General features: G+C 34.7%; 1 protein-coding gene across 7 annotated transcripts in view; it reads left to right on the top strand.

Annotated features, from left to right (window-relative positions):
* The window catches only part of LOC150095089 (spectrin beta chain-like), a 577773-nt gene that overhangs the window by 504772 nt on the left and 45827 nt on the right, over nucleotides 1-27174 (top strand). For 5 of the 7 annotated variants that reach the window (XM_090411296.1, XM_090411299.1, XM_090411297.1 and 2 more), the window contains 3 exons: nucleotides 4546-4664; nucleotides 14717-14799; nucleotides 25735-25803. In XM_090411296.1, coding sequence (XP_090267422.1) covers nucleotides 4546-4664; nucleotides 14717-14799; nucleotides 25735-25803 — 271 coding nt within the window. The remainder of the gene's footprint in view (nucleotides 1-4545; nucleotides 4665-14716; nucleotides 14800-25734; nucleotides 25804-27174) is intronic. The other 2 variants (XM_090411298.1, XM_090411295.1) reach the window with 1 other exon arrangement.

Raw genomic sequence — 27174 nt, 5'->3', positions numbered from 1 at the left:
TTCTGCATTCACTTTTCCTGCTAGTTAACAAGTAACCTCTCTCAATCTTTTATGATTTCGAGTTACATACACATAACATACTACAACAAATTAATGGCTTACTTGCTAACAATCTCGAGAGGAAAGTCCGACATACATTCCGTTATACACATTGGAACTGAAACGTCCTTCATCCTGTTGATCCTTGAGAACTTTTTTCGTCGGACACGCTGGGGTTCTGCCGTAGCTACCAGGAGCATAGAGCGAGCTGGAAGCGGTGAACATTGGGTGACGACAGTGGGAAAACGAACCTCCTGGATTTCAGGAAGGAATCCCATAGAACAGTAGGTGAAGAGCCAAGGACCAAAAAGCCCAGAACCACCTGCTGCATTGCCTTTTATTCTATCTTCAGTCCTTTGTTCTTAATACAGAGTATTCCAAGATTAGCCAGAAGCAATGAACGAATTGACGTCATCGTTGGCTGCTTGACCTTACGATTTTGGTGGCATTCGGTGCTAATCCGGCTTAATTCTTATTAAGCTCTTAACAACAAGTTTAAAGTGCAGGTGCATTTTAACAGCAATTTATACTTTTACAGTATTCCAGTATTACAGTATTCTTTTACATTTTTATATTCTTCTGGTTCCCATCTGCCATACGGCCGCGGGAAGGTAGCTATATGCTACCATTCTAGGGAGAGATGATTATGAGCAAGGTGGTTTCCCGTTGCCTTCCTTGCCGTAAGTATTTATGACTGTAACCTGTGTGTTCACGGGGCCGGTTTGCCTGCTTGCGGGATGAAAAACCACAGATAAACTGGCGGAAAAAACCCTGCTGCCCACGCCCAAGACCAGCTAACTTGGCTATGGCTGAGGAAGATCCTTAAGCTCCTCACGTCGTAGACGGGAATCGAACCTAGGACACTCCTTCCCCAGGCATATGGTTGCGAAGCGCAAAGCCACTAGGCTAACCGCGCGGACTTTTTTTTTTTTTTTTTTTTTTTTTATTACAACTAATTAAATACCTTTTTTTTCTTATAATTTCAGATGAAAAATATTGTAAAATATTTAGCAAAAATTCTCTAAAAAAAATAATTTCTCGCAATATTTTACAATCCCTCTGTTACATACTGCTGGAGATAGTTGTCCCTCAAAATTCAAGAAATTCATTTCCTTTACTTCCAGATGCTATCTTCTCTTCCTGGTCTATATTGTCATACTTAAAATCATAACATATTGTCATAATTAAAATCATAACATATTGTCATAATTAAAACCATAACACTCATCCTTTTCTTATTTGCTTGGCTAATTTGATTATACATTTCATGGTCACTACCATCCACATTACCAGGTGTATAAAAACATCCGACTTAAGTATTTCCTTCTATTCATCTCTATCTCACACCATACTGCCTCAAAACCACTGCAACTATTTTCCTCTTGCATCTCTACCTTGTATGGACATAACACTTTCTCTATCATCGATAGCACCCCCCTCTCCCTTTTTATCGTTTCTATCTTCACGAAACACATCATACCATTCCATCTCTATTCCTCTCAGGATGTCATCCTCATCCAACCATGTCTCACTTATTCTAACAATTTTTGGGTGAACAGACTCAATGAATGCAACCATTTCATTTGCCTTGATTCTTACGCTTTCATTTGTATACAAATAACAGCTCATTCCTGGATCTATAACAAGTTTCGCTGATACCACTTATTAGATGTGACTTCTCCATACATTCCTCAAGCCGTTTCTTTTTCTCCTTACTTGTCCCAGAATCCTCTTCAAAACCAACTGTTTTCTCTACATCCCAGGTCATTCCCCCTTTCCTTTTTTGTCTACACATGCATTCACATCCTCTTCAAGCATCGACCTTTCTCACGCTGTGTTCCTCTGTCCACTCTGAGTCTCCCTGTTTCCCTGTTTGTCATGCACACTTGTTCTCACATTCTGTACACTCATGCGACATACTTCTTCATTTATAAGCACTATTTGAGTCTCTCCTTCCTTACTCTCCTGCTCTTTCACATTGCTTCTTACTCACTCAGATCCATTCTCTGCTCTCATTACTCTTCTTCTAGCAGCTCTCTCCAAATGATTCACACCAAAACCATTCAAATGCAGTCCAACAGTTCAATTTTTCCTTCAAACTCATTCTACATATTAAAAAATAAAATAAAAATAATTTTAAAAAAAGAACTGCACTCCTTTCTCTTCATGCATTTCTGCTAACACATCATAACTCTTGCTCTCTGCCTCATCTCATTACTGTCATACCTGGGCAACACACTGACTACCCTTCCTATCATGCTATTATCTTTTATCCTTCTCAACAACCTCCTGATATCCAATCTTACATTCTCCTTTTTCCCAGTCAAGTCATTTATCTATACTACCACTATCAACTCCTTTGCTCACTTAGATCTTATATCCAATGCCTCACTCTATTCATTTTACCTCCAGGAAAACAAACCTTGTGCATCTTCTCATTTATTGCACCTCTAATAATTGAATCGCCATAGAATGCCACTCGCAGGTCTTTCATTACCATTTTCATACTGACATAACTTGATTTCAACTTCACTTTTCTATACATATGTACAGTTCTCTTCATTTCACTCCATATCTGCCTCATCTTCACTAACTCACAAGGACCTCATTAAAACCGCTTGTAAGGACTCAAACTTCCTTGAAACGATCGTTAGCTTTCAAATCTTGCATCCTTTTTTTTGCTATCATTCACCCTCACTATTTTATAGCTCGTCACATACCTGTTTGTCATTAATCTGGCTCTTCACCTTACCGTTAACTGCAATCTGTTTTTCATCATTATTACCCACTTTATTGTTAATTTCACTCTGTTTTTTAACATTGTATAAATATGTGGAAATCAATGTCATGATTTCCACATACTCTCTGAATATTTGTACAATTTTCAACTGCCATGTCACTTATGATGCCATTTCATATACTCGTATTTGAACTCTTTAAACTCATATTTAAGCAAGCCTCATGGTCCATAAGAATATCATATTTCCTACATACCCAAACTTGTTATTTTCTCCTATTCACGTGGAGGAATGGTCATCTATAACATTCCTCTACATGTACATACTGTATTCATAGCACCGTACCATTTTGAGAAATCTATGCTGTCTACCTTTGTGTTTCACACAGACCTACCCAATGATTTGTCTTTCACTGCTATGTTGTATCAGTGTACTAAATTTGACGATTTTGTGAAAAACAATTAAACAAACAAGCCCACCCACTACAAACAATGCAAGTGCACAACTTCTACCGAAACTCTTGCACATAAACACACTTATTTTCAATTAATTAGTCAAAACATTATCTGAACTATGAGCCTTTACACAAACCTTCCAGCAAAACACACTACCTGGCATCACTCACATTTTTTTATTATTAATTTTATTTTATTTTTATTTTTTTCATGGATTCTAAGGAACATTTGGGAATTTATCATGGAAAAGTTCACAGTCCAACAATGAGCCAAAATAGTGCAATTTTATTTTGAAAATCAGATTTGATTCTAACGCAAAGAACAAATGTAATTTCACAAAGAGATGTGATTACCTGGTCATCACTCCAGATCTGACAGGTGCTGTCTTCTTGCTATGGGGTACCTGAAGGAAAAGGTGTATAAAAGAGTCCCCAGAAATTCCAATAGCTGAAGGAGAACACTTGTGCAAAAATTAGGGCACTGCAGCCAAAAACATTAACAGCTGTCATGGAACATGCCATAAAAAGGGCCTCTCTTTACGAAGCCAAAAATGGAAGGCATTTATTTGATGTGGTTTTTCATAAGTAATAAAAAAAATCTCCAAGTTCTGTAATTCATTATAACAAAAATAAAAAAAAAAAGAATAAAATAGTTAATAAATAAAAAGTTATTAAATGTTGAAACCCATTTTTGACTTATGGGCCACCCTGTACAAATGAAACATAAAAAATGTATTTAAAGTCTTAAAAAATCGATTTATAAAACATTTATAATTATTTATAAATGTATACTAATAAGAACAAGTTGATTGAGTTTTTAATTTGGAAGCATATGAGAGATTCTCATTTGTAGAGTTGTATAGCAAAGAATATTCTTTTACAGCTAGAGCAGTAGGATTAATCCTGTTATGTTCATTGGTAATAATTATATTATATTATATTTGGACAAGTCCTACAGTTACAAAGTTCTTAACTTACATAGGCTCAAGGATAATTAAGGATATTAAGTTAACATTTTGTTTTGTCTTTTGAACAACTAACTGTGTATAGTATTTTACTCAATTTCTGGGCATGTTTTCATTAGTCATTAAAATGTTTAGATTGCTTCTGTAGCACTTAAACTTGTGTAACTAAAATTGTATCGACTTAAATATTATATTTTAATTTTTTCCATCAGTTTAAGATAAGTAATATCGTGATTTGTTCATGGGGAAAAGAAAAAAAAAGTTTTTTTCAAATAATCAAATTAAAAAAAAGTATTTCTTATGGAATTTCCTTTTTTTTATGAATATAATATTCATTATATTGTATTAGTATGAACTAAAAGAAATGAAAAGAAAAGAGGAGGAAGAAGCAGAAAGGAAGAGGTTAGAAGAACTAGCAAAGGCAGTACCACCTGAACCGTTACATGAAGAAGCACCAACAGCTGTTCGGTATGTAAATTAAAGATATCAGCTACTGAATTAGAAACTTTTATTTATTAATTACAGCACATATACAGCTTGGCATAGATTCTACAAGGTGTTGGGTTGTATCTATGCCTACAACTTACCAGGCATTCACCATATAGTCTGTTAACTGTGTCAGATTTGATGGAAGAAGACTTTGCTCCTGAATCTGTTTTTCTAATATGTCCCATTTATTCTCTGGAGTTCAGATGATGGCCAGGGAAGATGGTGGAAATCACTGTTATGCTCACTGAACCACTGCTGAACAATTCTTGCACAATGAACAATAGCATTATCATCCATGAAATAACTGTCACCTATTGGATAAAAGTTAACATTGCAGGATGGACTTGATCTGCAACAATGTATCAGGGGAACCCTGATATTGCTGGGTCCATTATGTTCTGCCTACTGTCGGTACTGAACAAGGTGTACAGTGACTTGTAGGACTACATGACTTTTTCCAGTCTTCCAGTGTTCAGTCACAGTGTTTCCGATACCACTATAGATGAACTTTCCAGTTCTTCGCAGGAATCAGTGGTTTCTATGTTGCGACTGCCAATACTGATCCTCTTCAATTCCCTGCACATAGTTCTGTGAGATATGGATTGGGATCAACTCTCATTAATTGCTTCAGTCAGTTGCTACACACAGGAAGTTCTGTTTGTCCATACAAACCTTCTGAGATGACGGTCTCATTCCTGGGAGACTATCTTAGGACCACAGTTCCGCCTCTTAGTTAAGCAGAGTAGGTTATTTGCCTACTAATTAAAAACCTGAATATCTCACCTATTGAAAATCCAGTCAGGTCTGCTGTTTTCAAAATCATAGTTTCAGCCAGACAGGCATTCACAAGAAGCCTTTTATCAAACACCGAAAGATTCTTTGGTTTCCCATTGTGATCAATATTGTTGACAATTACTAACCAGCAGCTAAATAGTAGCCTAGAACACATGGTGACACATGTTACCAGGTATTTTGCATATATGCTGCATAAGTGACTTTTACATAAATCTGCATAACGGTTTCCAGTTCAGTGACTGGTATGTGTAGTAATGGCTATTCAACTCTCCCTTTAGAAAATTACCAAAAAAAAAAAAAAAAAAAGTCCATATAATAGTAATATGAGAAATTTTTGCTATAACAAACTTTCTGGTGTAACTTATAACTTTAGAAAATTGTGTTTAGATTATATAGGTTAGATGTGTATACTAGATATAATCTTCATATACATACATACCTAGGAAATCAGAACTCATACAACTGAGTTATATGGCCATAACAGATTCTTAAAGCAAATAGCTAACATTAGTGCCTATTTTTAATCTACTATGATTTTTTTCCCCAAAACTTTGGGTTAATATGATTAGTTGAATAGAATTACAAAGAAACAGCATTCTTTCACAATGACATCATTATATGACTTAGTACTACTGCAAGCAAATTAGAAATAGAAATTAGCAAATTAGAAATATAATACTCTGTCATGATTAGGATGTGTCCCATGAATAACAGGAGATCTTAATGCTACAGTTTGAAATAATCCAATCCCAAATTTCTTAGGAAAATGTGGAGAAATTTTCATAAAAAAATGGGATGCAGAATTTATGCTTGGTGAGGATATATTGTCGGAAGTGGAGGAAATAAGAGATATGGGGGTGATGTGGATAAGGAGCTGAAATTTAGGGAACACATAGCCAAAATTGTGAAGACAACACAAAGGCTTCTGGGAATGATGCAGAGGACACTGACTTGTAGAAGTAGGGAGATTTTTGTTCTGTTGTATAAGGGCTTCAATTAGGCCACACATGGACTATTGTGCCCAGATTTGGTCACCTGGTTTTCAGAAGGATGGAGGAGATGTTGGAGAGGATCCAGAGGCAACTGACTGAGGTAGTTTCTGACCTCTGGAATGTCGAGTATGAGGAATGATTGAGAAGATGCAACTTGCAGAGTCTGGTGGACAGGAGGAGAGGAGATATGATAGAGACCTACAAGTTATTAAGGGGTTGTTATAGGATCAATGCTGGAAAGGTTCTACAGAAAATAGTGGGAGAACCAGAGGTCATCCCTGGAAGCTGCATAAGTAGGGTGTGAGTAGGGGAGTGAGAAGCAGGTTTTTTTCATGCAGAGTTGTGAATGATTGGAATGCAGAGAATTTGATTGTGTTTAAAGCATGGTATGATGATAAAAGGACCTCCAAGGTGAGGCTTTGACTCCATGGGGTCTTGGGTAATAATAATAATAATAACAATGGTCAAGAACTATTAGACTTCTGTACTTTCAATAATTTTAAAATAACCACTATTTTTTTTCCCAAAAGAAGAATATAAATAAATATACTTGGAATGGCAGAGAAACAGTCTTCTACAATTGATTATATTATTACCAATCTGAAACTAGCCCACATGTGAGAGATGTACATGTTTACAGAGAAAGGGAAATTTTTTCAGATCATTATTTAGTAGTCTAAAATAGAAATACAGCAAAATGGAGAAAGGATGTGAATAAGAAAAAAACAACAAAAACTAAAAATAGAACATATATACAAAGTATGTCTATTACAAGAAGAAAGCATTAGAATGCTATATCAATCACGATTAACAGATTACCTAAAAGCAGGGGTGTGCCGGCCATGTGTGCAATGTGTGCGATGCACACAAGCATCAGGATAGTAAAGGCTCCAAAGAGGAGGAAAATACTTTTAAAAAAACGTTTTTTAAAGTGATTTTTTATTGGAGGTGGGGGGGGGATAGGGGCGCATACTAAAGTTTTGCACACAGGTGCCAGACACTACTGGCATGCCCCTGCCTAAACGAAGCACAAATCAGTGAAGATATAGAAGAAGAATGAAAAGCTTTAATAAAGGTAATCCATAAAGCAGCCTCTGAAGTGCTTGGAAAGAAAAATAAAATATTAAAAAGAAAAACATTAAAAATTTGAAACACAGATATAGAAAATGCAATAAAAGAAAAACAAATGGCATACAAATCACTTCTTCAGAAAACATACAAAGGAAAAAGAAGAAATATACAAACACAAAAGAAACATAGCTAAAACCCTAGTACAGAAAGCTCCCATGATTCTTGGGATAGATTTATTAATAAAATAGAAAGAAGTAAAAAGAAGACAGACATAGACTACAAAGTATTAAGGAAATTAAACACCGAAGAAAGAGATACAGCACAAATCAACATAATACAAGAGAACATTATAAGAATTTATGGGAGGACCCAAATTTAAGAAAAGTAAATAATAATGAAGAAATCAACATTGATATAGAACCAATAAAATTGAAAGAACTAAAAGAAGCAATAAAAGTATCAAAAAATTGAAAATTAACTGGATTAGATGGCATAAATAAAGAGCTTTGGAAATATGGCGAAGAATATTTACATCACATATTCTTAAAATTAATAAATAAATGTTGGAGGAAATGTGTGGTTCCATCAGATTGGTTAAAAGATTTTACTGTAAGCTAAGGTTATATCTAAATTTAAGAAAGGAGACAGATATGATTGTGGAAATTACAGAGGAATAATTATATAAATTAAGCGGATATTAAATCCAACATCGTTTCAAACCCGAATACAGAAACTATAAAAGTTTTGTGTGAAAATTGACCAGAGAGCTTGCGGGAATACACTTGCCGCCATACTACAAGTTGCCCTAGTTGAATCTTATAGGAAGCTCTCAAAGTGCCCATATATTCACCTCCTATTGGTCCATTTTGATAAGGTTTCACTGGTCTGACAGTTGTTTCAAACTCATTGGTTTTCATCAGAGACCAGGCAGAAACCTAAGAGAGCAAAAACTCTCAGTACTAAGGAACTTGAAGCGTCGGAGAGGTGTATTTTCCGTAAGAAAACTCTCAGTCAGTGCGTAAGTATTTACTGAAATAAAGAGCCAAAAGGCTTCACTTTGGCGATGCAAAATTATATAAATTAATTAAATTATAAAAGTTTCATGTGAAAATTGACCAGAGAGCTTGCAGGAACACACTCGCCTCTTATTGGTCCATTTTGATGCAATTTTCACACAAAACTTTTATAGTTCCTGTATTCGGCTTTGAAATGATATTGGATTTAATACCCACTTAATTTATATAATTTTGCATTGCCAAAATGAAGCCTTTTGGCTCTTTATTTTAGTAAATACAGAGGAATAAATTTATTAAATACAGGTTTATTAAATTTAAGTTAAAGTTTATTAAATACAAAATTTACAGTATTGCAAACAATCTATTTTCAGAAGAACAAAATGGTTTCAGACATGGAAAATCGTGTATAGGCAATATTTATGTGCTAAAACAAATGATTGAAAAAGAGACAAGAATTTAATTTAGAGACTCTTATGGCCTTTACAGATTAGAGAAAGCTTTTGATAAAATATACAGAGAAAAACTGGCATATAATAAAAAAAAAGATATCCATTACATTTGGTATAAGCTGAATGCGAGCCCTAACCAATTTTTCCAAAATCTTCACCACCACCACTCCTGAGATACTAATTGGTCAATAGTTGGATGGATACATTGGTCATTGCACCATCCTTGTGCAATGGAATTACCATACATGGCATTTAAAGGTCAGGATCATGTTAGATCAAAAATGGTTATAGAAAATAAAGTAATAGAACATATGACACAGTAATATGGACACTGAATAAAAAAACAAGCAAGAAACTCAGCTAAAATCTTATAAAATAATGGCCATTCCCACTCATGGTTCAGAAACATGGACAGTTAAAAAGAAAGATGAAAGTAAAACACAAGCTGCAGAGATGAAATTTTTAAGAATAATTTAATTTACTCTCCATATAGAGAGATATGGAAAGAACATCTATCTAGGATGGAAAGATATCAACTACCAAAAGAGGTGGATGGATATAGATCAAAGGGAAAGAGGGAGAGGAAGACCAGTGACAAGATGGAAAGACCAATGAAGCCAGAACAGGCAAATGCCTAATCCTTGAAGAGAAGAAGACACAAAAAATTTGTTCTAAACTTCATACAAATTAAATTGCAACATATTTTTGGCAAAAGTTACAAATTTCCTAAGGTCATAATTGTGGAAATAATGTACAGTACTAATAGAAAATGATGCAGAAAGGCATTTTCTGCATCGTTTTCGAAAAGAGGTGGATAGATATAGATCAAAAGGAAAGAGAGAGAGAGAGGGGAAGACCAGTGACAAGATGGAAAGACCAATGAAGCCAGAACAGGCAAATGCCTAATCCTTGAAGAGAAGAAGACACAAAAAATTTGTTCTAAACTTCATACAAATTAAATTGCAACATATTTTTGGTAAAAGTTACAAATTTCCTAAGGTCATAATTGTGGAAATAATGTACAGTACTTACAGAAAATGATGCAGAAAGGCATTTCAGTATGGAATATGTCCACCCCAAACTGCGATGCAGCTCTCACAATGCTGTATCATGCTTAATCACACTACTGGCCAAGATGTATATGTACGTCCAAGTAAACATGGATGCGAAGTGCATATTAAAATTGTAATACCATTGATATTACATTGAAATATATGATGGATATGAAGCATATGAGGATGCATATTTGATCCATAATGGCCAGTAAGGTGGTTAACACCAAGTGATTCAGGAGTTCTTGAGACAAACTGGCCCACTTCTACATCAGAGCAAAGATAAGGCCTTGTTTGTTTTCTGGAGGAGAATTTCAAGCAGTAATGCATCCCAAACATGTTCTATGGGGTTGAGATCTGGGGAGCGTGCTGGCCACTCGATTCGATTAATATCCTTGGTTCTTCTGAAGTATCTCCACTGCCCATGTACGATGTGGTGTGTGACACTGTCATCCATAAAAATTAATTCTTCACCCATGGCACCATGGAGCAATCGAACATGACATTGAAAAACTTCATTACAATATCGTTTACCAGTCATAGTCCCTTTTTCAGCACTTGTAGCTCAGTGTGTCCATTAAGCATAATGCCTCTCCACACCATGACCTCAGCACCACCATGCCTATCCCTCTCAGGAATATTCTTGTGATGGCAAGCAGTACCACTTTCACACCAGATCAAGCGTCATATAGAATCACAGGAAAGACAAAATGACTCATCTATAAAGAGTACATTAACCCATTGTGTCTTGTCCAGTTTTCATGGATTCAACATATGCTCATATTTCATATGCTCATAATAGAGCATATGAAAATATGCTCTGTTATGAGCTGTGGATAAAGGAACGCAGACTACAAGGCCTTCAGGTTATAAGCCTACTTGTCACAGACATTTTGCTACAGTTTGTTGAGATATTTGCATACCTGTGCTTGAATGGAATTGACTTGTAAGCTGACCTGCCGTGGTGCACCACTTATGTTTTGCTGTTATAACCAAAAATCTGTCTTCATGCTCCATGGTAGAGCAAGGGCAACCTCTTAACAAGCATGTGGAACACATTCCACTGGTTTGAAACACTGCCCAGAGCCTGGATACAACACTATGTGAGATTCCAAACTCTCTAGTAATATCAGTAATTCTTGGCCTTCTTCATGCTTTCCAATAATTCTTCCCCACATGAAATCATCTTGATGATGTCTTTGAGACATTACAAGACATCCAAGTTTGCAGCTTTGTTCCTTCACAAAAAAAAAAATCTTCCTTCAAACACAATTTGCTTAGTGCAGCCTTTTACTTTTTATCTTGTTGAGTACTACCACATGACCTCATTGTGTGCGGTTTGAAATTTTGAATGTGTACCTGCTTTCTACTCAAAATCATCAGATATACAAATTGCCACAAGCTATTCATCTGAATTTGTCAGGCTTGTGTTTTGATTTCATTTCTTTGTGAGTAAGTGTGGTAGATTTTACACAAATATATAGCGTAGTTAGTAAGATAAGTGCTTGTTGACTATTAACACTCATCATCATCATCAAATTCCTGCCATGTACCCTCAAGGGGTGTACAGGATATGACAGTACTACATGAAAAAATTACATCATTACTAACTTCCTATCTACAATTTTCCTCCAAATCAGTCTGTTACTTGTCAAGACTCCAACATTATCAGATCTTATATTTCTATCGTCTAAGGCACTTTGTACCGTATCAATCCACCTATATCTTGGTCTTTCTCTGGGTCGTTTTCCTGCCAACCTGGCAGAGAACACTTGTTTTGCTAATCTTTCCTCTCCCATTCTATTTAAGTGACCATACCACCTGAGATTAGCTCTGCTAACGCATTCCTGGATGCTGACAATGTCAAGTTCTTTCCTAATATCCTCATTTTTAATATGATATTGCCATTGATGCCATCTGTTCACGCCTATAATCTTTCTCAGGACTCTCATATCTGCGGTGTCTAGTCTTTGGTCAAGTGTTTTACTTCTGACTCAGCTCTCAGATCCATAAGTTAAAACTGGTTTGAACACTGTCTTGTATACAGCTAATTTAGTGTTCCAACTAATTTCTTTCTTATTCCATATGAATTTATTCAATTGACTTCCCACCATACCAGCTTTGCTGATTCTGTTGTCTATTTCTATATTTAATTTACCATCTTCACTAAAAATTGTGCCTAAGTAGCTGAAATGTTTTACTTGTTCCACAGGTTCTCCATTCACAACACAGTTGACATTTTCAATGATTCTGCCTATTTTCATTGTCTTTGTCTTTTTATTGCTGACCTTCATACCCTATCTATTACAACAGCTATTCAATTTAGTCAGAGAATCTTGCAGACTTGTAGCGGATTTATTTAGAAGTATAACATCATCCGCATAAAGCAAAGAGCTGACATTAACATCTCCAATTTCGATATCAGGTTTAATACCACATTCCTTCATAATGTGATCCATATAGATAATGAATAACAGAAGGGATAATGTACATCCTTGTCTCACACAAGATTTAACATTAAACCATCTTCCTGAACTTCCTTCAATTCTAATTGCTGACTTACAACTCAAATAAAAACTAAGTATTGCTTGATATAATGCCCCATTGACACCATATAACTGCAGCGTATTGAATAGCTTCTCTCTTATCACCTTGTCATATGCCTTTTCCAAATCGACAAAACTTAAATACAGATCTTTGTTATATTCCCATGCTTTCTTGACTATTTGTCGTAAAGTGAAGATCTGATCCTGACAGCCTCTATTTGGCCTGAATCCAGCTTGTTCTTCACCAAGCTTTTCTTCCACAATTCTTCTCAACCGTTTCTCAAGTATACTTGCATAGATCTTGCCAGGAACACTCAGTAGGGAAATACCTCTGTAATTCTCACATTCAGTTTTATTTCCCTTTTTATATATGGGTACTATGAGAGCTCTACTCCAATCATCGTGAATTCGTCCCTCTGTCCAGGCTTTCTGAACTATGCAGTGCAGCCACTGTAAGACTTTTATTCCACCATACTTCAGCATTTCTGGTCGAATATCATCTACTCCTGCTGCCTTTCCACATTTCAAGCCTTTGATGGCTTTTTCTATTTCAAGTATGGATATGTATTCCTGACTGCATGCCTGGTCAGTGTTTTTTATCACTGTGCTGTCATCACTGTTTGTTTCATTTAGCAGTTTTTCAAAGTAATTACTCCATACTTCAAGGATATCTTTTTCTCCTGTTTTCATGTCACCTTTATCATCTCTAACTCCTTTTACAGCTGAACAATAACCTCCAGAATATTTTGCCACCTTCTTGATATTTATTTTCTATATTCTTGCCAAAGTCCTCCCATGACTTTTGTTTAGCTAGTTTTACACAGTGTTTAGCATTCTTGCATTTGTCTATATATTCTCTAAGAGCACAAGCTGACTTATTGACAGGAACTTTTGATATGCTTTCTTCTTTTCCTTCACTGCCTCTTTAACTTCCTGTGTCCACCAGGGAGTTCTGATTTTTTTATCCTTGCACACAACCTCACCACATGCCTCTCTGGCAGAATCAATCAATGTTTTCTTCAGAGTTTGCCACTGAATCTCCAAGGTTTGATTCCTGTTCTCAAACTCTTTCATTTTCTTTTCAATAATCTTTCTGTATTTTAGTCTACAGTTCACATCTGAGAGCTGCTCAACTTTTATTCGCTTTAAAACTTTCTTACATGTTATTCTTTTCAATATGAAATTCAATTTTATCCTGCTCAAGACTAAATAGTGATCACTTCCAATTTCAAATCCTCTGTACACTCTGGTGTCCTGCACCAGAGAGAAAGCATCACTATCAACAATAACATAGTCAATGAGACTTTTCTTATTTCTAGCCTCTTCTCTCCATGTGAATTTGTGCACATTTTTATGTTGGAACATGGTGTTAGTAATAACCACTCCATGTCCTGAGCAGAAATCCAACAGATATTTGCCATTATTATTAGCTTTGCTCTTTTCTCCAAATTTTCCCAAAATATTTTTGTATGTCTCACAATCATTTCCTACTCTGCTATTTAGATCCCCAACAAGGACCAACTTTTCTTTTTTCATTGTGTCAGTTGCTTTTTCTAAAGCGTCAACAAATTCCTCCACTTCTACCTTAGTAGAACCTTCTGTGGGACCATAGGCACAAATAAGTCTCATTGTCCAGTTCCCCATTCTCATATTTGCTCACATTACTCTACTTGAGACTGACTGCCATTCAAGAAGATTAGCCTCGTATTTTGTGTTGAATACTATGGCTACTCCTTCTTTTCCTCGATTGTCATTGCCTGAATATAACATTTTGTATATATTGTATTAGGGGGTGCTTAAGGGTCAAAGCTGTATAACTGAGAGGAGACCTCCTCATAGCCTTTAAAGGAATGCGGAGAACCGACCAGGGCTTCTGACCTAATGTCGAATCCTCACCTTCTCGTGGTGCACCCTGTTAGGTATCTACTTTGATACTGAACGAACGAGGATGGGCTGGCAATTTGGGATTTAGCTGACCAAATTGTATTCTTATTGGTTAAACCAAAATAAAAAATGACTATTAACACTTTGAATATTAAATGAAATATTATGTGAAGTTGAATATACAGTACTTGTATTTTATGAAAAGTCATATTGTTTATATTTATAGAGTTGAAGAAGTCTCTGGTGAACGTGAAGCAGAGCCAGTTGTTGTTGATGGAGAAGAAGCACCTCCTGAGATGAGAGCAGAAGGTAATATTATTTTGAAATTAATAGAATTATTTGGAAAATAGCTTTAAAAAAATTTTGAATTCTAGAACTGAAAAAAATACTTAAAACTCATTTGTAATAAGAAATTTTTAGAAATCTTTGGGAATACAAAATTTATCATTGCAGACAAGATTCAGTCATTGTAATAAAATTTCAGAGCATACTTGAATAAATGTCGATATTTCAAGATGCTTACTTGATATAGTAATTTGGTATTATTTCAAAGAATCATGTGGTTGGTGTCAACCCCAATTTGGGCACAGGTTTATGTGATTTTATAAGCCAGATGAACTACTGTGCACAGATTTAGTCACCTGGTGTTTCAAAAAGATGAAGAGAGTTTGGAAAGGATCCAGAGACAATTAACTTAGGTGGATTCTGGTGTCTGGAATTTTGAGCATGATGAAAGGTTTAGAAAATGCAGTTTGCAATCTAGTCGATTGGAGAAGGTGGGGGGTGATAGAGACATAAGTTGGTAAGGGGTTTTATCAAATTCACATTGAGGTTTTTCATAGAATCATGGAAGATAGGGGGAGAACAAGAGGGATGATTGCAAGCTGACCTGCCGTGATGCACCACTTATGTTGTGCTGTGATAACCAAAAATCTATCTTCATGCTCCATGGTAGAGCAAGAGCAACCTCGCAACAAGTAATACTAATAATCATAGATATAATAATAATATACTGATCTTGTAGCCTTAGTTGGTTTGGCTGTAAATTCCATCAACTTAACCTGAGCAATTTAATGCAGAAGAGATTTTTCATACAGAAAGAGGAAGCAGAACAAAAAAAAAAAAACTCTGGAAGTTGTATAAGGAGGATGTGAGCAAGGGAGTGAGAAGTAGATTTTTTGCATGGAGAGTGGTGAATTATTGGAATTCATTGCCTTAGAGTGACTACACTAGTGACTACAGAGAATGTGAATGCATTCAAGGTATGGTATGATGAACTGTATTTGTGCGACAGCAAGACCTCCAGAATGAGTCTGTGACTCTGTAGAGGTCTGAAAGTAATACTGATAATCACAGATATAATAATAATATACTGATCTTGTAGCCTTAGTTGGTTTGGCTTTAAATTCCATCAACTTAACTTGAGCAGATTAATGCAGAAGAGATTCTTCATACTCAGAGAGAGGGGAAGCAGAACAAAAGAACATTCCTGTATAAGATGGTGTGTGTGTGTGTGTGTGTGTGTATGTGTGTGTGTGTGTGTGTGTGTGTGTGTGTGTGTGTGTGTGTGTGTGTTTGCATGCACACCAGTGAACAGGAGCAGATTTTTTTTTTTTTTTTTGCTGGAAGAATGCAGGTGAATTGAATTAAGGAGCATTGTCTTAGATGATGGAGACCTTCTGCAATGAGTCATTTTGACTTCATGGGGTCTGATAATAAGAATCATAAAATCCTCTGTTGTCTGTTCTTTCCTTAAAGGCTAAAGAGAGGAGTAGGTGTCATTCTTTTAATTGTAACATTTGAGAAATCGGTAGGCATCTGGTCTCCATCTCTTCCCCATTTCTAAAGTTGATTGATTGCATTCCCCATGGCAATGTTCCTGATCTTAACTAGTATGTTCTGAGGCTGATTTTACTGAGTTATAGGATTAAAAACCTGAGTTTCTTTCAGGATAAAAAAAAATAATAATAAAAATAAAAAATACATACTTGCATCCAGGAGTGAATAAATCCAGAATTGGTTTTTAAACAGTCTTACAAAGAAGTTCATCTAGTTAGTGACTAGAATCAAACATGTGACTGTTGTTTTACAGATATAGTGTCAATGAAATCACCACAATTCAGTATAGACCTGCAATATATAATCCTCACTCATCCATTTAAAATTGGAGCTTTTCACCTTTTAATGTGAAATCTTGTAAGATTTCATCTAGCCATTTGAATAAAGAAAGGTGGTCTGCAAGCATATCTAAGTTGATCATTGCTATAGAAATGCCCAAGTCAGTATTGTAAACGTTTGGTTATTTTTTGTCATATACTAGATTGTTGATGGTTTTCTCCATATTATCTAGGCAACCAAGATAATCTTGTTGCATTATCTAGGTTACCTAGTGAATTATAATTATTATCTGAGACCTCCAGAGAGTTGAGGCAGTCTCAGATTGAGGGAGGCCATAGATCACCCACCAACTGATATGCCTTCTCTTAAACTTATTCACACTGGATGCATTCATTACTTCGCCAGGCAAACTGTTCCACTCGCTCACCACTCTGTTCTGTGAGTGAAAAATCTAGCTCTGACTCCTTTATTAACTGGGTACAAGATTAATTCTGTGAATACTCCCTTTGTCTTCTTCCCACCTTCCATATAATAAAACATTTTATCAGCTGATATCCTATAATACCCTCTCAAAAGGTTATCCTGTCTACCAATGTCTGCAGTCTATAATGTCTACATACTCACAATCTATCCTTGTAATCTACATTCCATAATTCTGATATCATCTCTCTTACTCTTCTTTGAAGCCTATCCACAGTTTCTATATTCTCTCTGAATCTACGAGATCAAATCTGAACACTATGTGATTGTATCAAGGCCTTGAAAAGAGGAGAAATGACTTCATTAACCTTAAATGTCAAATGTAATGCTGCCAGAAAAGCATGCTCCCTTTGGTTGAAAGAATCTCAGACATGAAGAAAATTTATAAGGTCTTTTCAGTTGCAGTTGAATTTGTCAGTCTCATTGTGGAAGCAGTAAGGTCTTTTCTTTCATAAACCAGGGTTACCGCTTTCAAATCAGCCAGAGAACACATGCAGTTAAGTGACAAAATACATTCCCTTTTTTAATCTCAGTTTTAAAACAACATCACAGACTTCGTTCATTAAATTATCACTGCCATTTAATATATGTATGTTTCTCCAAATTCCAATTTCTTGTTTATTCTTATTTTCCATCTCTGGTTTTCTGTCTGCAGATTTCAAGAGCAGTTGTGATTTCTCTCTCTCTCTCTCTCTCTTACACACACACAGAGAGAGAGAGCAGTGTGAGCAGAAATGTCACTGCTGTATAGTAGAGGAGATAAAATGTTGAAGAACGACAGTCCTAAAGAAAAAAAAAAGATATTTACATTTATATATATATATAGGAAAGCTACCATATCCAAACACATAGTACATACAAGGATCTATTATTATCTCATAATAGTAGATCCATGTGGCCCTACTTTTAAAAACTGGTTCATAAGTTTACACATTTTATCACACCTGGATATTTTTCAAACATATCTAGGTGTGATCAAATCTGCTGTACATGCAGCAAGCCTTTATGACATAAAGAAATTTAATGACTGGAAGCCAAGAGATACAAAAATAAAAAAAAAAAACTATTTATTATTTGAATTCACAACTAGTTTCATCTCAGAAAACTTCATTAGGTGCATAACACAAAAAAGAGAAATACAAAAATATACATTACAAGAGAATAACAGCTATAAATTAACTTACAAACACATTGCTGACATTTGAAGGAATTCTGGATGCCATAGTATTATTGAGCCTATTCATGTGAGTATGGACTCTTGTGTGCCAAAGCTGAATGGCTGGATATGAGTTTATCATCTTTGGTGTAACTGCAGTGTGCCCTATTTTGGTCAGATGGAGAAATCCATTGAGTTATGTAGTCCATGTCCTGAGCAGAAATCCAACAGGTATTTGCCATTATTATTAGCTTTGCTCTTTTCTCCAAATTTTCCCAAAATATTTTTGTATATCTGACAATCATTTCCTACTCTGCTATTTAGATCCCCAACAAGGACCAACTTTTCATTTTTCATTGTGTCCAAAAAAATTCCTCACTTCTACCTTAGTAGAACCTTCTGTGGGACCATAGAAGACACAAATAAGTCTCATTGTCCAGTTCTCCCATTCTGATATTTGCCCACATCACTCTACTGTCTGCCATTCAAGAAGATTAGTCTCGTATTTAGTGTTGAATACTATAGCTACTCCTTCTTTTCCTTGATTGTCATTGCCTGAATATAACATTTTGTATTTATTGCTCAGAAAGATCTCACCAGTTTTTGTCTTTTTTTTTGTTTCAGGCAACCCTATTATGTCGATCTGGTACTTAACCAATTCCTCAGCTAGCTCCATTTATTTGCCATTCAGGCTTCTTTTGTTGATAGTACCGATCTTGAACTCTGGTGATGTTGAATTGGGGTGTGTTTTCAGATTTGTTCCAATAGCTGACTTTTTGCTGTTTGCCCTGGTTCTCTTCGGTTAAACAACAGGGGCCTTGTTTAACCATGCGATGCCTCCAGGCAGCATGAAATTCTGTCATGTTATACCATCATTTTATATTTTGGTTTAAGCCAGTAAGAAAACAATTTGATCAGATAAATCCCAAATTGTCAGTCCATCCTCGTTCGTAGTAAATTCAGTATCCAGGTAGATACCTAACAGGATGCACCATGAGAAGGTGAGGATTGAACATTAGGTCAGAATCCCTGGTCGGTTATCTGCATTCCTTTAAAGGCTGGAGATCTCATCTCAGTTATACAGCTTTGACCGTTAAGCAATTCCATCCCTCCCCCCGACTATAAATCGAGAGATAAAAAATAGAAACACTATTTTAATTAAGTAATTAAATTTTAATTAATATAGTGTTTCTATTTTTTATCTCTCAGCTTATAGTCATTTTCAAAAAAATATGTCTCTCAGCCGAGTAAATTAGTTATATCATATGTATATATATATATATATATATATATATATATATATATATTGCATCTTCTGACCATTCCATGGGATAGAATTATTGCATAAACAGATGATACAAACTGTGCAACACGAGAACAAAAGTCTTTCCATGTGCTATATTCAGTGGCAAACAAAGAAATTGAGAGATATGGCCAATCGGTGCTTTTTACATCTCCTTATTACTACTTGTCATTGTCTTTTGCATTATAGCAGCAGTTTTCTGAGTAACCTTTTTGCAATGTGTATTGTGAATTGAACTCCCTATCCACTAATTTTTACCAAGATGATCCATGCTGAAGATGTTCCAGACTTCATAAGCAACTATGTAATGCTTATGAAACATTACAAGATGGAATGCTTGATTTACAGAAACTTTATTTGCCTCAAATTTGGGCTGCACAACCTTATTTGCTTTAGACATGATTCCAAACAATCTAACCTCAAACTGGTTTGAGAATATAATTTTTTTCTGATATTTATTCAACCTTTCTTTAATTTACACAAAAACACAAGGAAATAAGTTAATAATATTTATTTAAAGCCATATATTTCAGCCTGAATATTACAGGCCATTTTCAGTAGCAATGATAGTTAATTACAAGGCAAAACACAAACCCAATGGATGGATTTGAAACTGTGAGAGCCATGCGATGTTATACATAAAACAATGCAAAGGTATAAATGAGGAAATATTGTATTATTAATTATTTATTAAATGAAATAAAAAAAAAACCTTGAGTGATATGTGATTAGAATAAGACTCTCCCATGTCTTAGATAGTGAGAGGCAGTTATTCTGATTTAAGTTTGGATGGTGAGGTAGTAAGGCCTCAACACTTTCTTTAGATAAACATTCAGATTTATAGCAAGAGATGAATAAGCTTGCTTCGGAGCATAGGATATTGTGGTCTGTATCTATTGCATGCTATGTCAAGCCAGATTTCCTGTTGCTAATGTAAGATTAGTGTTCTTATATTCTCTTTTCCAATGCTTATCCAGTTTTTCTGAAGTAAGAACAATGAACTTGGTAGACACTAGGAAGAGCCAGAGGAGAGCATTTACCTTTGGAAGATGGAAACCATTATGATAATTTGTTGATAGGAAGAAAAGTAACCACTAAATTATATTTCTTAAGAATTCTGGAAATTGGTTCTGAGATGCTAGAAATGTATGGGATTGGAAACATACTTTTATATTGATGTTTAACAGTTTCATATATCATTTGATGTTTAAGAGTTTTTACTGTAATTGTTGAATGTAGAACATATAGTGTGAGCATGTTGGAGTAATGTTTTGATAATTCCAGTCTTCTATGAGGGATGGTGAGCAGATTGCTGTTGAATGTAACATCCAGTAAAAGTAGACTTTCGATAAATGGAAGTAACTAATTCACCTGATAGTGAGCGGAGGAGTAGCATATCTAAGAAGGATAATTTGTTTTTTTCTGTTTCCATAGTAAATTTAATATGTGGATGTAGATTGTTTATACTAGATAAAAAGAAAAAAAAGTAGGTAATGTTTCTCCATTATGGGGCCAGATCGTAAAAATGTCATCTATATAACAAACCCAAAATGAAGACTAAGGAGGGCATTTATCTTTGAGAATAGGATACCTTCTAAATGTTCTAAATAGAAGTGTGCAAGAGTGGACTTTCCATGGCAATTCCTTCAACTTGACTGTAAAACTTTTGACAAATAAAATATCCAGAGTGAATAACAAAGTCTAGTAATTCCATTATATCCTGTGGAAATGTTTCTGAAAGTAGATGTAGTTTATCCTCTAGAGCAGTGGGTCTTAACCTTTTTAGTGTTCGGCACCCCCTCGAATTTAAAAATAAGCTCTCGCACCCCCTTGAAAAATGTGTTTCTATTTCTTTATTTAGGAAATTACATCTATTGTAAGATAATTTGTTTATTGAAAAATAAACACATACATTTACATATACATACAAAACAATATCTCAATGTTTAACGGCTATGTTGTTGTTGTTTATTCATAATAATACTTTTGAAGCGAGGCTCCTTTTTTGAAAGAGCCACACGTAAGTCATCACTTGCATTTAAGCAATTTCTGGCTTTTGTTTTTATGTGCAAAAGTGATGAAAATCCCATTTCACACAGGTAGGTGGTGGCAAATGGTAAAAGTGTCTGCAATGCTGCTTTTGCCAGCTGTGGATAAGGTTCTGTGTACACCAGAATTATTCTAAGTCCAGTTTTTCAAATTCCATTTGAATACATGCATTGGCTCGTATTTCAATAAGATCATCTTTTATTAAATAGCTGTCGTCCATTGAATCTGGGTCAAAATTTAGAAACTTCTCTCGCACCCCTGGAAATACTTTCTCACGCCCCCAGGGGTGCACACACCCCAGGTTAAGAACCACTGCTCTAGAGTCACATTAGTGAAGGGCAATGCCATATCAAAGCTGACCATTAGATCAGTGGGTTTTAGGGAAAGATTTTTCATTTTATCTAGAAAATCAGATGAATTTTTTTTATGAAGGGAATTACCAATCTGAGCTTTCATTAAATGTGCTAAAAATGACTGTGCGATAGCCAAACATGTTTACTTCATCTGTGTTGCTATAAATTTGAACATTTGTTTAAAGAAAGTGCCGGAGCCCTACTTAACTGTCTTAGCTTAAATCGGAATGACTGCCTCTCACTATCTAAGATATGGTCTTATTCTAATCACACATCACTAAAGTTTTTTTTTTTTTTTAACTATTAATTATTCACATTCAGTAAATAATTAATAATCCAATATTTCCTCAGTTATACCTTTGCATTGTTTTATGTATAACTTCACACAACTCTCAATGTTTCAAATCAGTCCATCGTTTGCATTCTATCTTGTAATTAATTATCATTGCCACTGATAATGGCCTGTAATATTCAGGCTGAAATATATGGCTTTAAATGAATATTATTTACTTATTTCCTTGTGTTTTCATGTAAATTAAAGAAACCTCATAGCACAAGTATCCTCTTAAAGAACATCTATTCAACATATAATGTGTTACTTATTAAGAACTTATAAATGTTTACTTACTCATTAAAACTTATTGATAGGTAATTTTAAAATGCCAAGTTTGATTTGATGATAGAAAGCTTGATCTAATATAATAAATAATGTTTGGTATATTTTTAGCATTCCTTATTCAGTATGTATTTATTTTACTTTATTTTTACCTTTTATGTTATATTTGAAATCTGATACCCAAAGGAAGATGTTTTCTTATATGATATAATGCAATGCACTAAATTTAATTTCAGTAACAAACATAAGTGCAGCTTTAAATTCCATGTGTGCCTACTGAAATATTGTACTAAGTTCTATGTGTGATGAGCTGCTTTCATAGCATTTCTTCAGCTATGATAATAGGCAAAAGGTTTTGGGGACAAAAAAAAAAAGCAGTTCTATGCAGCCACTATTTTCTATGAAACAAACACTTAACTAGCTAACTCACTTCTGGGAGTACTGTTTATCTCCATATTTACTGCACTACTGCTGCTGGTGGCTAAAAGATAGTTTGCCGCTTAATTATACAAAGGTAAGGCTTAGCAATTCTTTATTCTGCTGAATGCTGCATGCTGCACTTCACTCTTGCATGACTTCATAATAAAATGCATGGTAAAGCAATAGCCAAAAATTGGGAAATTTTGGAATTTGAGTTTCAGAAATTTAGAAAAAACGTTTAAAAGTCAAAGAGATCAAGTTAATCATTTAACTGACATATATGCTGTTTTGCAACGTGACAGACAGAATGACAGGCTTAAGTCAATTTTATTTAAGTTACAATGATTATTTAAGTTAACGTTACAAAGTTCCATAACAAAAATTTGTACTATAAAAACAGTAAAGGTACAAAATTTATTTGTATCAAATAGAATCAGTGACTTATTCACATTAGATATGTGTAGTATATATATTACAAACAGTTAATCTACATTGGTTTTTAACTTTGTGTTGAAAATGTAGAAAAATACTCAATTTTGCTTTCAGACAGAGGCTAAGAAATTTATCATAATTGTATGCACTGATACAAAACATGACATTCATATTGTTCCATTACCCACAATTTGCATAAGAAAACTGCCTTTTGATAGAACTTCGTAGCATCAAGTTTCACTGATTCTTTTCAAGGTCAACACTCTTCAGGACATGTAGGTGCACAAAATTTACATCATAAAGACCAGGATCCAGAGTTGAGTTGACAAAAGCTGCATTCTCTTTAGTGGACAGTATGGGTTTGTTATTGGCTTACAATAGCATGATAAATGCATTAGACAAGAGGTCTTTGATAGGTTGCCACATGACAACTTGGTAATTTAGGGGAAGCATTGTTAAAATTGTATGGAGAGCACAACGGATTGTGGCAATGAAGTGGATGACCTTGATGTGTAGCCTAAGATCAGGCCATGCATCAATTACTGCTCACAGATTTGGTCACCTTGTTTTTAGAAGGATGAGGAGATACTGGAAACAGTCCAGACACAAATAACTCAAGTGATTTCTTATCTCTGGAATGTTGAGTATGAAGCAAGATTAAGAAAATGCAATTTGTAGAGTCAAGTAAATTAGAAAAGAAAGGGAGGATATGATTGACACATGTAAGTTGGTAAGAGATTATTACCAAATTACTGTGCAAAACTTTTTCATAGAAGGAGAGGATAGGAGGAGAATAAAAAGCCATATCTGGATGCTGTATACAAGGGTGCAAATGGACGAGGGTGAAGGGGGGGGGATGATGAATAGGTGTAGGTTTTTTTTACATTGGGAGTAGTAGCAGATTATTGGAATGCATTGCCTGAGACTGTTGCTGGATGCAGACATGGTGAATGCATTTAAGATGTTGTATGATGAGCTGAGCTGTGTGTATGACAGTGGGATCTCCCAACAATGAGTCTTTTGACTCCAAAGAAGGCTGATAATCATAATTATAATATAATTTTGATTCCTGAAAAACTTGAGGGTCATAAGGCAACTTTAAGTTTATGCTCAGATTCTGTGCATTGAAATTGATAAGCAAATCTTGGTTAAAAGCATTTTAAAATGAACAGGGTGTTAATTTTCACACGTGACATACAGACCAGACATTTTGTCCATTAAATCCAAAGTCCGTTAAATTGAGGGTTTACTGTATATGGAAAGAAATTCATCAGAATAAATTTAGTTTAATCCTTTATCCAAGTGTGAGCAAACAAAGTTTGCTCCTGAAAATATCTTCAGGACTGGGGTAAGGTAGACTTGGATAAAGGATTAAACTAAATTTATTATAGTCTAACCAAGTGAAAAATAAACTTTCAAGATCTTTCTCTAAATCCAGAGTAATTTAATAAAATGGTGGCACACCATTTGGCAACTCCTATAGGTAAAAATGACCTGTCATTGCTTCTGCATGGTATCTTCACCTCTGGGCCCGGCTCCCACTGAAGAGACCTCAATAAAGGTTGAAACTAGTCTGGGTAGTGGCCCTTCCTTAATGCATAACATGATACATATCTGCAAGGAGATGTGTTTTGCATTATGGGAGATACTGAGATAGGAGTGATGTTATCTTGGTCCACCTTTGCTACGAGGTGCCCGGTGTTGTACTACCTTACCCCAGTCCTGAAGATATTTTCAGGTGCAAACTCTGTTTGCTCACACTTGAATAAAGGATTAAACTAAATTTATTATAGTCTAACCAAGTGAGAAATAAACTTTCAAATTCATCAGAACTACCTCCACATTTCTGTTTTATATTTTATTTGTAGATACTCTAAAATTCTTATTTAGGGAAACTAAATAACCAGATAGAAGAGAAGGATCTTTGATGTGTAACATTTAGTAGTGTAATTTTCACAGCTGTCATTACTTAAAAATGCTGCTTTGACAGCATTTTCTATGTAGAATTGTAGAATTATATATGTAAAAAAAAAAAAAGGGTGCGCATTACAAAATCAAAATTTAATTTTATGCAGTAAGTGTCTTAATTATTAAGTAAATAATCCTGGTACATATGAAAAAAAAAATGAACTTTTTTTTTTTTTTTTTTTTTTAATAAACTTCACTTTAATGTGCGAGTATGTCCAAAATTTCCCTTTTTGGTAAGCAGGTTGTTGCTATATTTGCATGTATTAACAGCTTAATGCAATACTGGGCCAATTACCTCACACTTTTTGATGTTCATAGCAAGATTGCTAGCTCTTCTTCCCTATCACAGCCCCTACACAGGAAACATTGCTTTGGCCTCCTTCTCCCGTGTTCCTGGAATCCAAGTCTGTTCCAACTAGTAAGTATTGCTTCCTTATGCTTTGCGTTTACCGCCAGCTTTATAAACTTCAGTTTTATCTACTTGCTTGTAAATAATGTACAAACTTATTTTATTGTAAAGAGATTTTTGTTCCAAAGTAAATTATACTTGACAAGAAATCATATTCTTGTTTAATCCTCCAAGTGTAAACAAATGAAGTTTGTGCATGTGCATGACCCTTCCCTTAATACACAGCAATATGAACATACAAAAGAAGTGTACTTTGCATTATGGAATAGGATACTAAGGCAACTAATGTGTTGCCTTAACAGCCTACACACACACACAAATAGCTAGTTGTGGAAATACTTCATATGCAAGCTTTGTTTGCTTGCACTTGGATAAAAGATTTAACAAGAATATAATTTCTTGTTAATTACAATTAAACTTTTTTTATATCTGTATTTTCCTAGTCGCAAATTGATATGATTATTTTCTGAAGTTTGAAACTTTGAGAGATAAGTTCATACAGATAAGGAAAGAACTGGTTTTGTAGCACTTTGAGAGATAAGTTCATACAGATTGGTTAAAGGAAAGCACTAGTTTACTAGCACTGCTGACTTCAAGAAGACCATAGATAGATTGTTGATTAATCCAGACTCTTTATGTGAAACCATGAAATTTAAATCACTTCTTTTGATTGAAGGAAAGAAAAAAGATTGGGATGTTCTCATTAGTAATCATGTAGATGAAGCAAATTTTGATTGAAGGAAAGAAAAAGATTGGGATGCTCTCAGATCTAAGGCTACCCAGTACCTTTTCTTCACATGATATTGTCTATTCTCGCAAGATCAATACATATTTTGAAAGAAGTTAACTGAAGTTCAAATTATAAAGATTATAGATTTCATTTGAAAAAATAAAGCATATGAATATTTTGGTGATGATTTTCAGAAATAATTCTAATATGTAAGCAGTCCTATAGTTATTGCATACATATATTCAAGAAAAAATAGCGAATAAGAATGATAATGGATTTAGATTTTCATTTGAATTTGGTTGTTTGATTTTGATGCACCAAACTATTTTTCAAAGATTTTTTTTTTTTGTTTATGATATAGACTTAAGTGAAATGTTCATTAATCAACATATATGAATTCATCTTATGGTATTTTTAAATCTGGAAAGTCTTCTCATGTTTAATAATTAAATTTTGAACAATGATTACAATCATAAATTCAGAAGAAATGATAAAACTGCATTGGATTTCGAGATGCATTCACACAAGTTTTTGGAACGAAACGAATTTTTGTTCATAGATATTTAGAAGTGATCCATGGCAACAGTTTAACTATTCATATGTTAATAAGTATACTATACTGCAACTCATAGACAAGAATAATACCCTAC

This window comes from Typopeltis vanoorti, chromosome 21 (genome assembly GCF_054136105.1).
Source record: "Typopeltis vanoorti isolate ZY-2024b chromosome 21, IOZ_Tvanoo_1.0, whole genome shotgun sequence".
Classification (NCBI taxonomy): Eukaryota; Metazoa; Arthropoda; class Arachnida; order Uropygi; family Thelyphonidae; genus Typopeltis; species Typopeltis vanoorti.
Note: the sequence above shows the minus strand (reverse complement) of the source record. Positions and strands in the feature narration are given on the sequence as shown.